The sequence below is a fragment of the Ochotona princeps genome, chromosome 3, assembly GCF_030435755.1.
Source record: "Ochotona princeps isolate mOchPri1 chromosome 3, mOchPri1.hap1, whole genome shotgun sequence".
NCBI lineage: Eukaryota > Metazoa > Chordata > Mammalia > Lagomorpha > Ochotonidae > Ochotona > Ochotona princeps.
Window position 1 is genome coordinate 74,117,399 of NC_080834.1, and position 15,028 is coordinate 74,132,426.

General features: G+C 38.2%; 1 protein-coding gene across 2 annotated transcripts in view; it reads right to left on the reverse strand.

Annotated features, from left to right (window-relative positions):
* Positions 1–15,028, reverse strand: part of IFT57 (intraflagellar transport 57) — a 57,722-nt gene that overhangs the window by 31,894 nt on the left and 10,800 nt on the right. For both annotated transcript variants that reach the window (XM_004593213.3, XM_058661840.1), the window contains exon 5: positions 11,815–11,883. In XM_004593213.3, the coding sequence (XP_004593270.1) occupies positions 11,815–11,883 (69 nt within the window). The remainder of the gene's footprint in view (positions 1–11,814; positions 11,884–15,028) is intronic.

Consider the following 15,028-nt stretch of genomic DNA (forward strand, 5'->3'; position numbering starts at 1 on the left):
TCTCCCTGCTGAACCCTGCTGCAATCCGGGAAGCGTCTGTCACATGAACCCACATGGGGTCCCATAAATTTCCTATGCTTGGAAGCTCTAGGCAGAGCTGGATACTTGTCCTGGGCTTCAGGAGGTCCAATCTTGATTAAAATATTTTCCGTAACAAACAGGTCAGACTATTGGGGATGGATGTATGCATTGCCAGTGGTATGTGAATCTTGACATTTGAGGGGTATGTGAAGGTGAATACATAGGCTTGCTTCTGCAAGACAAGTTAAGCACCCCCAAACTTCAATACCTTAGAGTAACGCTGTATAAAAGTCATGTTTTCTGAGCATCAGTATGGTTGCAATGTGGTTCTTAATAGAATCTAGATGCTCTGGCCACTGCTTTACAAATAAGTTTGATTTATGGAGCCGCTGTTTGGGTGAATGAAAGCAGAATGTTGCTGACTAAATCCCAAAGCCATGGCCAGGCAGTTAGCCTTGGGCATAAGCCATCAGTTATGGTGCTTGCTTCTCATATTGCAATAATGTCTTCAGTGCCAGTTTTAGTCTCAAGTCCAGCTTCCTGCTAACATGGACCTTGGGCTCAAGTAGTTGGGACTGTGCCACCCTCTAGGAGACCCTGATTGAGTTTCTACCTCTGGGATGTGGCCTGGTTCAATCCTGGTTCTTGCATGCATTTAGGTAGTAAGCCAGCGGGCAGGAGCTCTTTTACCGTGTTTATCTGCCTCTCAAATGCATTTAAAGAAAACATTTTAAATACCAGAGTCAGTGCATTCCAACCCAATTCCTTCCTTCCTACTCTCCTTTTCTTGCCCACTTTATAGTAGTATATGAAGTCTAGAATCACTTAAAGTCAAGGGGGATATCCATTCACAACAGTACTTTTTTCAAGCCCAGATGTAACACTGTTCAAGCGGTGACTGACAGACTTAAATGTTTTTATTCAAGGGCAATTTTCACAAAGGGAAATGGATCTGAAGTAACCCTGTCTGTATCAGACCCAGATTGTAAGTCAGCAGAGTACATGAAAATCAAACATGACATTAGCATAACCGAAGGCACAAACTAGTCCTTTATATTGGGCCCTTTAATAAGTTGCATTTACTCTTATAGCTTTTCATTTGATTCTCTTAAGTTATGATTTGCTAGCTCCTACTCCTTGTGTCCTAAAATGATGCACTGTAGGAGCGCAAAACGTTTCACTCATTTTTAAAACAATTTAAACTGTTTATTACTGTTCATGATACAGTCCCATAGGCACGGAGATTTCCATTCCCACCCAATAGAATAGTGCTTCAGCAACAGTCACTCACTCTAGGACATAATATACAGGTGGAAATGGCATATTTCCGAAATGAAGACAGGGCCAAAAGAGAACACTAGGCTTGCTAGAGCAGCATTTACTTATTCAAACTACAGAGCATCTATTTACATGTTTGTGCATCAATTTAAATGGCATCATGTTTCACTCAAAATTTCTTAATGCCTAGTAAGTGGATATATTAACTATGCAAGCCATACATATAAGGTATAAATCATTTAAAAACACTGTACACTGCTTTGGTTATAAGACTTCAAGAAAACTTTGCTTTCCCAATTGCTTTTCTACTGAGCAAATGGTATTTTATATAGGGCTATTAGTAAAAAAGAAATAGACTGCTGTTTTTGTTTAATCAAAATTTTACATCATCATGACAAAGTCCTACTCCGAAATGACATTAACTAAGATAAAGCATAGCTCTTGGGAAATTGCATTTTCCAGTTACTGCTGCTGAAGAAACAATTAGAAGCTCAATAAGACACATGCTATCTAGAAGCCTCATTTATAATTAATTTAACCAATAAACCATTTGCTAAGCTCCAGAGTTCAAGGTAAGAATCAAGGCATTATGCTTACTGTGAAAAGATAAAAGGTTTAGTTCCTGCCGGCAAACAGTTTATGGCTTATTATGAGGACTTGGAGGTCAGTTTATGTGAGTAATTGGTCTTAGATAAAAGGAAAATCTTAAGAGATGAGATCTGAACCTAAGATTCCCAAAGGAGTCAACCATCCCCTAACATAACCTTAGGTACAAATAGTAGGACATATCTTCAAAGTCAGTTCAAGGATTAAGTATGCAGTGGTAATAGCCTCCTCAGAAGCTTGTGCCAATCGGTAATTTCTTAAGTAACAATAGAATAGTTAAGCATCTGTAGAAAGACTGTTACAGACACATACACATACATATGTGTGTTACACATCTGTGTGTATATAGGCACATACATATGTATGTATACCTATACACACATATATGACAACCTTATGGATACACTAATACTAAAATTCATTTGAAGAGCTCAATTTTTTTTTTTTTTGCCTACTCAGACAGACATGAAAGTTCAATGAACTATTAACATTAAACAGTTCTAAGAGTCAAGGATAATGAAATTAAATCGTCTTGAGTCAGGTCAGTATGTTAATGCTAAAAAGATGGGTCTGGAATTCTACTTTCACTCTCAATTCTACCACATCATATGCCAGCTGTCAGCCAATTTACTTAACCTCTGCAAATCTCAGGGTTCCTATCTGTGCAACATGGACAATAAAAAAATCCTCCTCACAAGAAAGGGGCACGCAAGGATTCAACGATCTACGTAAAGGTTTTCCTACCACGAGTTTACTATGGGCAGTCCCTAACATTATTTTATAGTTATCATTATTATATGTATCAACAGGTTACATGCTTTCACATAGGGTTTTTCACAAATGCCCAATATTGATACCATGAAACAAGGAGTTGTCTTCTCATTTTCAGAATGAGGATTCTAATGTATGCAGAAATTAAGCAACTTTTTTGACTTTACATCATCAGCAAGCAGCAGGTGCAGTGTTACTCTAGAGCAGCTCTAGAATACCTTATCCTGTGCCTCCTAGCAACACTTTGTCACACAGAGCATACATATTTTCCTCTAGTTTATTACCTTTTAACTTCATTTTGCTCATTTCAGTGTCCCTAACATACAGTATTATTTTTATGCATTCAGAGTAATGATATTTTTGTGTTTCTGATTCTGTTCATCTACATTACCATGTCCACTTTCATATTATGACTTATTTTAAAATTGTTGATCCATGTGAAGTTTACCTGGACACAGCAGGAAAAAAATGCAGCTTTTTGTCCATACTGGTAACCTGTTATCATCATGTAATTGAACTGTTCATTTTTTCCCACTGACTTGCTTTATGAGGCAATATCACTACATACCTGGATTATTTCAGGGAATCTAAAAACCTTATGATCTATTTTTGACAATACCATACTTTTATTTCAGATTGCAAGTAATTACACAAATGACATTACTGAATCCCTGACAACCATCATCCAGATTCCCCTAAATGTTACACAAACTTCAGGAACTTATGAATAAAAAGATACAATATTTATATCTGGGAAAATGTTCATATTATCCTCCATACTTTTTGTGATTTCATTTTTTAACACAACATATTTCACTTCTAAGAATAATAAAGCTTTTTAAGCAAGCAGATAAATATTCTAAGTTTGATTAACTTCCTAAAGCCAGCTGGTTCAGGTGACAAACAGTATAGATAGTATAGGAGTTCGTATGAGAAAGGGAAGTATGTTGTAACAGAATGATAGGATTTATGTTTGGCCTCACAAAGATATATTTGATACAGACAGACCAAAAAATACATGATAAGTGTTTACAGTGAGGAAAACAGCCCAAGTCAAAATAATGAAGTATATACAGATAAAGTTTGTGAAGATCAGCATGCGGAAAGACCTGACACTTACTGGGGAGCAAGCGTTAAGTACATCAGGAAAAATCCAAGATCGGGATGTGAATTTTCCCCACCAGGCCAGAGAAGGCAAAGAGTTAAAAGCAAGGTACCGAGCTTCATCTATCCGACCAACAAATAACGTTTAGTGGCTACAATGTGTAATTTATTGTTCGAGTTCAGTGATAGTGAATAAAACAAAAATCCTCAGAACAAACATTGTGGCTATAAAACACTAAGGGGCTGTAGATCTGTGAGTCAAAAGGGTTGAAAGAAGTTGGGATGGGCCCAGTGCTGTAGCTTAGTGGCTAAAGTCCTCGCCTTGCACGTGCTGGTTCTAATCCTGGCGGCAACACTTCCCATCCAGCTCCCTGCTTGTAGCCTGGAAAAGCAGTTGAGGATGGCCCAAAGCCTTGGGACCCTGCACTTGTGTGGGAGACCTGGAAGAGGCTCTGGGCTCTTGCCTTCAGATTGGTTCAGCTCCAGCCATTGTTAATGGAGGAAAACAAGGACGGTTGTGTAGATAGTTGCCGATGCGCAAGTTCTGAAAACCATTCCAACTATTTGTTTTATTATCTCTATGGACTTGTATGCATCAAAAGCTACTGAATTTTAAATTTCCAGATAATTTCATTTTTTTTTTAAGATTTATTATTATTGGAAAGCCAGATATACAGAGAGGAGAAGAGACAGAGAGGAAGATCTTCCATCCGATGTTTCACTCCCCAAGTGAGCCGCAATGGGCCGGTGCGTGCCAATCCGATGCTGGGAACCAGGAACCTCTTCCGGGTCTCCCACGCGGGTGCAGGGTCCCAATGCTTTGGGCCGTCCTCAACTGCTTTCCCAGGCCACAAGCAGGGAGCTGGATGGGAAGTAGAGCTGCCAGGATTAGAACCGGCGCCCATATGGGATCCCGGGGCGTTGAAGGAGAGGACTTTAGCCGCTAGGCCACGCCGCCGGGCCCAATTTCATGTTTGATAAGCCAGATAGAGGAACTATATGAAAATAGTTTGGAAAAAGAATAGGGGTGGGATTGAAGGATGTGGACCATAGACATCTAGGACATGACTGGCCTTAAAAGACAGCTGAAGAGATGGAGATTGCATTTCAAGGCAATAACCACAGGTCTCAAAGACCATCTAGATGTCCTAGATGAAAGTAAATCTTTCAAATATTCAAGCACCAACACTGTCAATGGACTGTAGTGAATGATAATGGGAGTTGGCAGGGGTGGGGAAGGCTGTTAATAGAATGTAGTGTTGTGAAAGGCTGAAAAATGTGCATATTCTGAATAATCATCTAATATACTGAAAATGTAATAGAAATTTTCTATTAGTGTTAGTTTGGAAGTATCACCTCCCATTTATAGAATGATAGCTCTCAAATGATATTTGAAAAAATTCATCATATTGCTTTTCATCAGATTCCCGTTAGTAATTTCTGTGCGAGACACAATTTGTGATATAAAATTTAGTCTAGCAGGCCTTCAATGGCAATCCTTGTGACAGATTAGGAAAATAAAGCCATGACATCACCGGCACTTCTCAATTTTCATTGTAATGCAGACTTCTTGATGACTTACATCCTAAGCTTCTTACAAAAATACTTAGTAATCTAAAGACTTATTTGTATTATGGACTAATGACTTTTTTGGTTCCTATTATCCTGTGGCAAGTATCAATGTCAGTAACTAATTTAGTCTCTAGGAATGCTGAAAATTTATACAAAATAGGAAAAGTCCTAAGTGCATACTATACATGGTTACAATTCAAGGTGCTGACCAAAAACTAGATTGTGTTTGGAAGGGATTTTGCCCAATTCATAATTTTTATTTCTTAAGAAATGCACAATGAAGCCAGGGTGTAAGTAAAGATTTCTCTTTTAAACAACATTTATTTATTTTCATTTGAAAGGCAGATTTACAGAGAAAAAGAGGGACAAAGATATTTTTCCATCCTCTGGTTTATTTTCTAAATGGCCCCAACAGCCGGAGCTGAGCTGATCTAACGCTAGCAGCCAGCAACCTTCTCCAGGTCTCCCAGGTGGGTGTAGGGGCTAAGTACTTGAACCATCTCCCACTGCTTTCCAAGTCCATTAACAGGAGCAGGACTGAAAGTGGCACAGCTAGAACTAGAATCAGCACCAACATCCCATATGTTGTTGCTGCAAATGGAGGATTAGCCTGTTGAGCTAAAGATATCTCTTATTTCAAACATACATTGAAAAGTTACACCAAGGATGAATGACAATTCTGTATTTCCTTCCCCACAAGAACTGCTGTTTAGGTGTCCCCTATGAAGTAAGAAGAGCAATCGTCTAGACTTTCTATTTGCCTGCAGGTGTAAAACCGATGAGGCTGATGCAGGTTAGTCCCCAGAGAAGCAAACGCTTTTACTTAGCTGTAATGTGTTCTACCACACGTGACATGTTAATCATGTCACCTGTGAAATGCCCACCATGTTTCTCTCACAACACAGAGAGGAGGCAACAAAGAAAACACATTTTCCTCAAGCAGTAATCAGAATCAGTGGTAATCTATGAGGCCAGTGATGTTGTATATGACAGTTTCTCTTTATTACTCATAAAGCATATTTTGTCCAGAAGGAAGTATAAATCATATGTAAAATGAAGAAAACCTAAAGTGTTTGAGATAATAACAAAGCACATCATTTTTCTTCTCCTTTGATTACAATATGCAAACCTGTCAAAAGATCTTGTAGAACTGAAATGGCATTTTTATACCAAGCCCATATTTTTACTTCTTTTCAGCTTTTGCTTTCTAAGCTGAAAACTCTCATTCTTGGTACAATGACTTTTTTTTTCTTTGCGAAGAAATTAAAAACCAATTGTGTTTAAACCTTTTGAGATACTTGGTTTTATACTGTATAACTCAGAATTTGGTTTCTAAAACATCAAATTTAGCATCTCAAGAAAGAATAGTATCTATGGTGTGCCTGAAAAAAATGTTTTGAAATGAAGTGATGGGCTTTTAAAAATAGAACTCCGAGAGCGCACAGCTCCCTCATCTTTTTTTCACAGGGGAAGGAGAATGACACATCTGCATTATGTTCCCAGCACACAGTTGCCGCGCTTCTGCTGTGACCCACAATGCAGAGGGGAGCTCTAGAGGCCACTCAGGATTAACAGTGTAGCCACGAGCCAATAGACTACAGTGTGAAATAGAGAGAACCAGCGCATCTCACTACACTTTGTCACCATAGCTGTCCTTCTCTGCCCCCTCTTCCCACAGCTCTGAATATTCTACTATGTCCCTAACTACCCTGGATCCTGCCCAACTGGCACAGTTTCAATTTAGCTCCTGTCCTTCCCCATGAACACTCTCTGGGTGATTGTGACTAAATTTCAGACTTCAAGTATTCTCAAGAATCAGAAGGATATATACAATGTGGAACTTTGTGGGATATGGCTGAAGCCTAATAATATTCATTCATAATATCCTTCTTCCAAGAAAAGCTATATAAAAAATTAAAATAATTATTTTATGTGTGAGATTTCGAAGATAGAGCAAAACCTCATTAATTACAGATGAGTTCCTGAAAAGTATCATATTTGGCAAGATCAAAATTGTGATAGGGAATTGGAGGTGGGTGGGGGGAGAGTTAGTAATGTTATTTTATATTTTAAAGATCATGACATTCTGAGAAGCATCAACATCCAAAACAAGGGAATAAGAATTCATCACTGATAGGAGAAAGCTTTATCTTAGAATGCAGAACTTTCAACATCCAGGAAACACTATTGTTACGTCATGGTCCACTTAGCCCTTTTAAGTTTATCCAATTAGCAGACAGTGTCTATTTTTTTTTTTTAACAAATTTCTTGAAATTAAAAGCCATAGGCTTAAAATACATTGTAATATTAGCAAGATGGGTCACCAGATCCTCTCTTAAGAACTTTATGTTCAAGCTGCAGCTGACAGTCTCTGTTCCAGGTCCCTTGGGTTCTGTATCAGCTGCAGAGAGCCACCTCACCTAGGGATACGTCCACCCTAGTGCCAAAACTTGTTACGAAACTCCTCACCAGGATGGCAGTTTTCGTCCAGGCTACTTCATGGCTAGATTTCTCCCTCTGTCAAATCCTGCTTTCTTACCCCTTCCTTTCACATCCGCCAATTGCACCCCAAAACCTGATCACTGTCTGCTTCCAGAGAACATAACCTGTGATATGTCTTATTCACATTTTCTTTTGCTTCATTTTACCACAAATCTCAAAAAAAGTTATAATATTTATTTGCATACTCTTCATACTTCATACAAGAATTATAAGTGGACTGCTTCCTATATTATCTTAGATGGTACATGGAAGAGTAAGCAACTGTTTTTGGCTTTTTCTTTGAAGATTAAAACATACCTAACCTATAAAACAACATGCATCAGACATGTTTTCACACTGTTTTACCGATGACTGAACAAAGTCTACACATACTAGCAGTGAATAATACTGCTGGTCTTAGAGAAATTTGCATTATAGTAGTTGAGACATACAAATCAATAATTAATACAACACAATTCTAGAATCTATGAAGAAAGGTAAAACATAGTGAGAAGACAGAATGATTGGAAAAACATCTATTGTCTTAAAACGGCAGTAGGGAGGGACTGCTGTAACTCATACATTAATGGGATTCTACTGTCACATGCATTTAGCAATTTTCCTCCACAGTATGCATCATGCTTGTGCTAGTAAAGAATTTATACATTTAACATCACTGAGTCCACCTGCTGCATGAAACACAAAATCTTAAATCTGTTACTAATCTATATAGCAAATGTGTCATGGGGAAAAAGCAGCATCATAAGCTATAGTCAGACACAGCTGTCTCCGGCAGATGGCTGCGGTGGGCAACAGTGTAGGCTTGCCAGATTTTCTGAAATATGAAAGAGTTTTCTTCCTCATTAGTACTTCATGGTTGACCATCCACAAACACCTGGCATTTAGTTTTTTTCTTCTTTTGAAAATATAAGAACACAGTCTTTACTCTACAGGATATCACTCTACAATTTGTCCAAAGCTCCAATACTAAGATAATTTACAAAAGTACAGGTAGGAGGAGAGTCCTGTATCGTATAGCTTGGGGTGAAAAATTAGAAATAGGATCAATAGGGATTCACAGGACTGGTAGGGGCAAATTACATTACTTTGTTTCAGATACCCAACTACTTTATCCAGAGAAACCTGTAAATGACCTTCACAGCCCTCTTTTTTACCAGGGATTGGGAAATTTCAGTGTACCGGCCATGTATGACCAGTGAACTCATTTGGTTTGACTCTGACAAAGCAACTGCAGGTGGCACCTGGAACTCAGTAAGTTTATCAGGTTAATTTTTAAGCTGATTGTTTAGTGTAGGTTAGGTGTAGTGCTATAAATATCCAAATAGCCTTTGCAAGAAAAAATGTTTCCCACTCCTGCCACCACAAACACTATGAGTAACAGAAATGATAGTTTCTTTGTGACATTCTGCATGCATCTATACTTTTATTTTTCTTATCACACAGAAGGAGCACTTTGTCATGATTATCAAAACAGATGCATTACAATAATACTAAGGACAATGTACTTACTCAAAACAGAAATCAACTACTTAGCTGGCTGAACTCCTATTACGAAGTAAAGGGGGAAAAATAAATAAACCTGAAATCTGCAAATAGTTTACATTTAGGTATTTTTATTTTTTAAAGATATACTCTATTTTTATTGGAAAGGCAGATATATAGAGAGGAGAAAAGATCTTCCGTCCGAAGGTTCACTTCCCAAACAGCCACAACAGCTGGAGCTGAGCTAATCTGAAGCCAGGAGCCAGGAACTTCTTCCAGGTCTCCAACGCGGGTGCACGGTCCCAAGGCTTTGGATCGTCCTCAACTTCTTTCCCAGGCCACAGGCAGGGAGCTGGATGGGAAGTGGAGCTGCTGGGATTAGAACCCGTGCCCATGTGGGATTCTGATGCGTTCAAGGTGAGGACTTTAACCACTACGCTATCGCACCGGGCCCCAGGTATTTTAATTTAATACCCTCTTAAAAGATTAAACTATTCCAAAGTTATATATTTTAGTGTTTCTATTTGTATAATAGAAAAAACTTTTAACTGTATACCTTAGAAAGTCAGTAAAAAGATGTGTTGTAAAGTGCTTTGAAAGTTACAAAATGAGGGCCCGGCGGCGTGGCCTAGCGGCTAAAGTCCTCGCCTTGAACGCCCCGGGATCCCATATGGACGCCGGTTCTAATCCTGGCAGCTCCACTTCCCATCCAGCTCCCTGCTTGTGGCCTGGGAAAGCAGGAGAGGACGGCCCAAAGCTTTGGGACCCTGCACCCACATGGGAGACCCGGAAGAGGTTCCAGGTTCCCGGCATCGGATTGGCGCGTACCGGCCCGTTGCGGTGCACTTGGGGAGTGAAACATCGGATGGAAGATCTTCCTCTCTGTCTCTCCTCCTCTGTGTATATCCAGCTTTCCAATAAACAATAAAATCTTTAAAAAAAAAAAAAAAAGAAAGTTACAAAATGATTTGAAACTACAAGATTTTTTTTAACTAGAATTTCATTTCATCAATAAAAAAGATTCCTCACACATTTAAGAAACATTTATGCTTCTTCTGTTCTACAGCATAGGGAATATAAAAAAGACAGTTATCCCTTTCATCGAAGATTTATAGATCAGATCTGACATGAAGGTTGTGGGGCAAAGATGTGGTTCTGGCTCCTACCGGTTCTCACTGCACACTTCCTAAGTGACAGGTACCTGAACTGATGCTTCTAATCTTTAAAAAGCCTTCTGAAAAAGTAAATATTCTTAATGTCATTTTACAGATGAAGAAGAGGCATAAGAAGTCTGGAAATGTAACCAAGTGAGAAGCCTAGGATGTAGTGAAGTTAGACAAAAAGCCTCACATTAATACAGTCTACATTAATTTAGGCATTGAACACATGTATACCATTAATTTTAACTAGAGAATTAATAATTCTAAGGCAGAAAAGATCACTCTGGAAAAAGGGATATTAGCAAATCTTCATGATATGAAACCAAAACTGGATCTAAACTTGTTTTGAGAATTTCAAGGGAAAAACTCCAATAAATGACAAGAATATATTATATATGTACATTTTTTTTGAGATAACAGGTATATAACTTTCTTGAAATACAAAGCCCGCTGCAGCAGCCTAGTAGCTAAAATCCTTGCCTTGCACGCACCAGGATCCCACATGGGCACCAGTTTGTGTCCCGACAGCCCTACTTCTCATCTAGCTCACTGCTTGTGGCCTGGAAAGCAATTGAGGATGGCCCAAAGCCTAGGGACCCTGCACCTACGTGGGAGGCCCAAAAGAGGCTCCGGGCTCCTGGCGTCAGACTGACGAGGCTGCGGCCGTTGTGGCTGCTTGGGGAGTGAATCAACAGATGGAGGATCTTCCCCTCTTTCATTCTCCCTGCACTTTTGACTTTCCAATAAAAATAAATTTTTAAAAAAAAAAAATATGAAGAAAAATGCAAAAATTCTACACACACAATTTGAATATCTCATTGAGAATGTGTTTTAGAGACTAAATTTCTTTTGTATTAAAAGAGTAAAAAGTTCACATAAAACAATAACTCATTATTTTCATATATCAGTTTTTTTTCATATATCAGTTTTATTATAATTAATTTTCTTACAAATAAATATTTAAGAATTTTCTTATAATCAAGATTATTCCATCTGGTCTAAGATCATAGAAAATCATTTGAAATAGAATAAGTTATGTCTTTCCATAATAAAAAGTGCTAACAGGCAAATTAATTACTTTCAGGTTGCATGAGAGACAGTGAGTTGATTTTCATCATAAAGAAACGAGGCTACTTCATTTTTCCCCTGTGAACTTTTATATTTTCTATCATTACAATATTTTATGTATAGAAAAGTTATTTTGAGACCTACATTTCAAAAGAAACAAAAAACAATTGTCAACAATGGTTTCTATTTATTTTATTTTCTAGCAGAACATGATTGCTTGTAGGTCTCATGCATATAGAATGAAACTTACCAAACGATAGGTCTGGGCCTTTAAAACATTGAGATCAATAAAGTTTTCTTCATTATCCGTCTCCTCTTCCTTAGGAAAATAAGAAAATTAACAAATAATTAATAATTTAAAAATATACTTCCAATTGCATATGTATAACACTAAGGCATACTAGATTTGCTATGAAAACTGCTGCAGAAAATGGTATTCAAAACCTAATTGAACACATGTATAAAGTCAAAGACAATATTGCTACTAATTCTTCTGTGTTTTTAAGTTTTAACAGTGCCATTTAAAGAAGTCTCTCTGCCCCCGTTCTTTGACCATCAATAAAGAAAGCTACAAGAGGAGTGGGGAGTCCCTGTTGAAAAGCCATGTAGAAAAGAAGCAGGAGTTACTGGCACCATGGCATAGTGGATAGAGCTGTTTCCTGAGATAGCTGCATCCCATATTGGCCCTGATTTGTGTCCTGGTTGCTCCACTTGAGCTCCAGCACACTGCTGATGATGAGAGAAAAACAGCAGACTGTAGCCAAGTGTTTGGACCCCTCCTACCCAAGTGGAAGGCCCAGATAAATCTACTGGCCTACCTCAGCCCTGGCTGTTACGGCCACTTGGGAAGCAAATTATCAGAAGGAAGACTCTCTCTCCCTTTCTCTCTCTTTCTCTGTGTGTGCTTTTCCCCTTCTCTGGTAACTCTGACTTCAAAAATAAAATAAAATGAAAAATGCTAAAAAGCAGGAAATGATGTCAAGCAACATATCTGAGTAAACAGTGTTGGAAGTTCATGGAAATTTTGAGCAACAGGATCAAAGTGGACAAAAATGAGAGCCATATACAGAAAATCCTCACTTGCTGCAAGAGCCAATCAAATTCATGCAAAATTTTGACCTCTCATTTAGTGTGCTTTATGTTTCGGAAAGTAATGGTTACCACTTGGCCCATGATAATTACATCTATTAAAAAATATGGTTTAGGTGGGTTCCAAGACAGTCCAGATCTGCAAATCATTTGGTTATAGGTGGATGAAGTTTGAACTAAGCTTTTGAGAGGCCTCCCCTTGCAAATATACAGTAAAAACACAGCTTCTATGGGCATGCAGAACAAAAGATCAGCTTTTTTAATGTCTTTGTGATTTCCGGGGAATAAAGCAGAAAAAACTAATTTAGCAAGATTATATCACGGTAATAGCTAGATTAGGACACAGTAAAAAAGCCAATGGAGTTTGGTCACCAAGTCAAAAGATCCAGTAAACAAAAAACAACAAAACAGCCAACAAAAGGTATCAGTCAGTGAACACTTGCACATGTAGAATTGTAATTGTAGATTTCAAAGTCTCCTTATTTCAAGACAGACATAAAAGATAGTGGTTCTGAGACATGCAGTCTCAGCATCATCTAGGAATTTGTTGAGAATTCTAACAGCCTATCCTAGATTTGCTCAATCAGGTAAGATATGAGAACTATGATAGGCCTTGGAGAACTGCAGAGATTTTTAGAAAAACATGAAACAATATAAATGCAAATTCAATAGACTCAAGTAACATCGACTTTCCTAAGGAAAGGATAGTAGGATAAAGAAGTATAGATAAAATTAATGTGTTTACATCTCAGATCTGAAGCACAGATGCACACATTTTTAAAGTGGCTTAGTCTGCTCTAAGCTTTCACTAATGATGGTCCATTTAACAGAGTAAATTATTAAAGTGTGATGACTCAATGCTCATGGGAAACAAGGCAACCTCATAAAGCTTTCATGGTAACCTAACCAGAACTATTTACATGGACAATCAATAAATACCTCTTGAATCATATTGGATTTTAACATTATAAGTAAAAACATGTAATAACAAATACTAAATTGAATCAGTATCAATAAGAGGTGCCAATTCTCATAGCTAGGACTCACAGGACCAGGAATTAAGGGGTAGAAATGACTGATCAATTGTATCCTTAGTAGCCCACTAGCAATTTTGATTTATTATTTCTTTTTAATTTTTTTTCATTTTTATTTTTAAGGCAGGCTACAGAGAAAAGTAAAGACACAGAGAGATCTTTCATCTGTTGGTTCACTTCTCAAATGGCCATAAATTCCCAAAAGGATGGAGCTAAGCCCATACAAAGGCAGAAGCCAGGAGTTTCGTCCAGGTTTCCCATGTGGGTACAGAGGCCCAAGGATTTAGCCATTCTCTGATACCTTCCCAGGCCATTAGCAGGAAACTGGAGCAAAAGTGGAGCAGCTGGGGCTTGAACCAGAGTCCGTATGTGGTGCTGGCACCTCGGGCAGAGGTTTGCCCTACTTGGCCAGGGCTCTGGGTCTTTTATGATTCTAATTTCATGCTTTACTGCCCCAGAAGTCTCAGTTTCCAAGTGGAGCTTCCACCAAAAGAAAACAATGGCCTCACTGAACTGAACAGTCATTTTAAGACTGCTTCTTGCTCGCTGGCCTCTGTGTCACACTTCTCATTGCAAAATCAACAAGGAAGAGTGTTCATGTTACTTTGTGTGGCTGACTCTCCATTAGTTTTCTGGAGGAGTGGGAAGGGGAATGCATTACCGCTGCATAATTAAAGTTAGGAAGAGTCAATCTTCAATACAGGAAATTTTTAGAGTGTCTTAATATTACCAAGCACTGTGATTAAAATCAATAGATGCTACCTCCCAGAAGGACTACTGACAATTTACAAAGGTTTGGGTCACTCAAGCAGGTGAAGAACAACAGTTAGCTGAGGTGTTTGATGAAGGCAAATGGTATACAGAATGAGCAGTGAATGAAGGTAGTTATGAACACCAGGTATAATCATGTGACTGGTTACAGAAACGACAAATTAAATGGTCAAGTTTATTTCCCCTTTATTTTGTTACACATATATCTGTATGCAAATAACTTCATTCTCTGTTCCCTTATCATCTACCATAAAACATGCCCAATTTCTACCACAGCACTTCAGTACTGTGATTTTTACATCATAGTAGTTAAGTATTTAAGTACTTTTATGTCTAGTATTCCCTTCCCCTTACATATCAAGGAGAGTAAATACAACCCCTCCTCCAAAGGATTAGAACATTATCTTAGCTTACAGGACAGTTACAGTATGTTAACATGTTAGGCAGAATTATAATCTTACTATTGTCTTTATTTGAAGTCAAACTTGACTCAAAGGAGATGTGTATGAGAGCCAAGCTGACAAGGAGTGGACATGATAATTAATTGTATGCATCTGTGATTGGGCCATC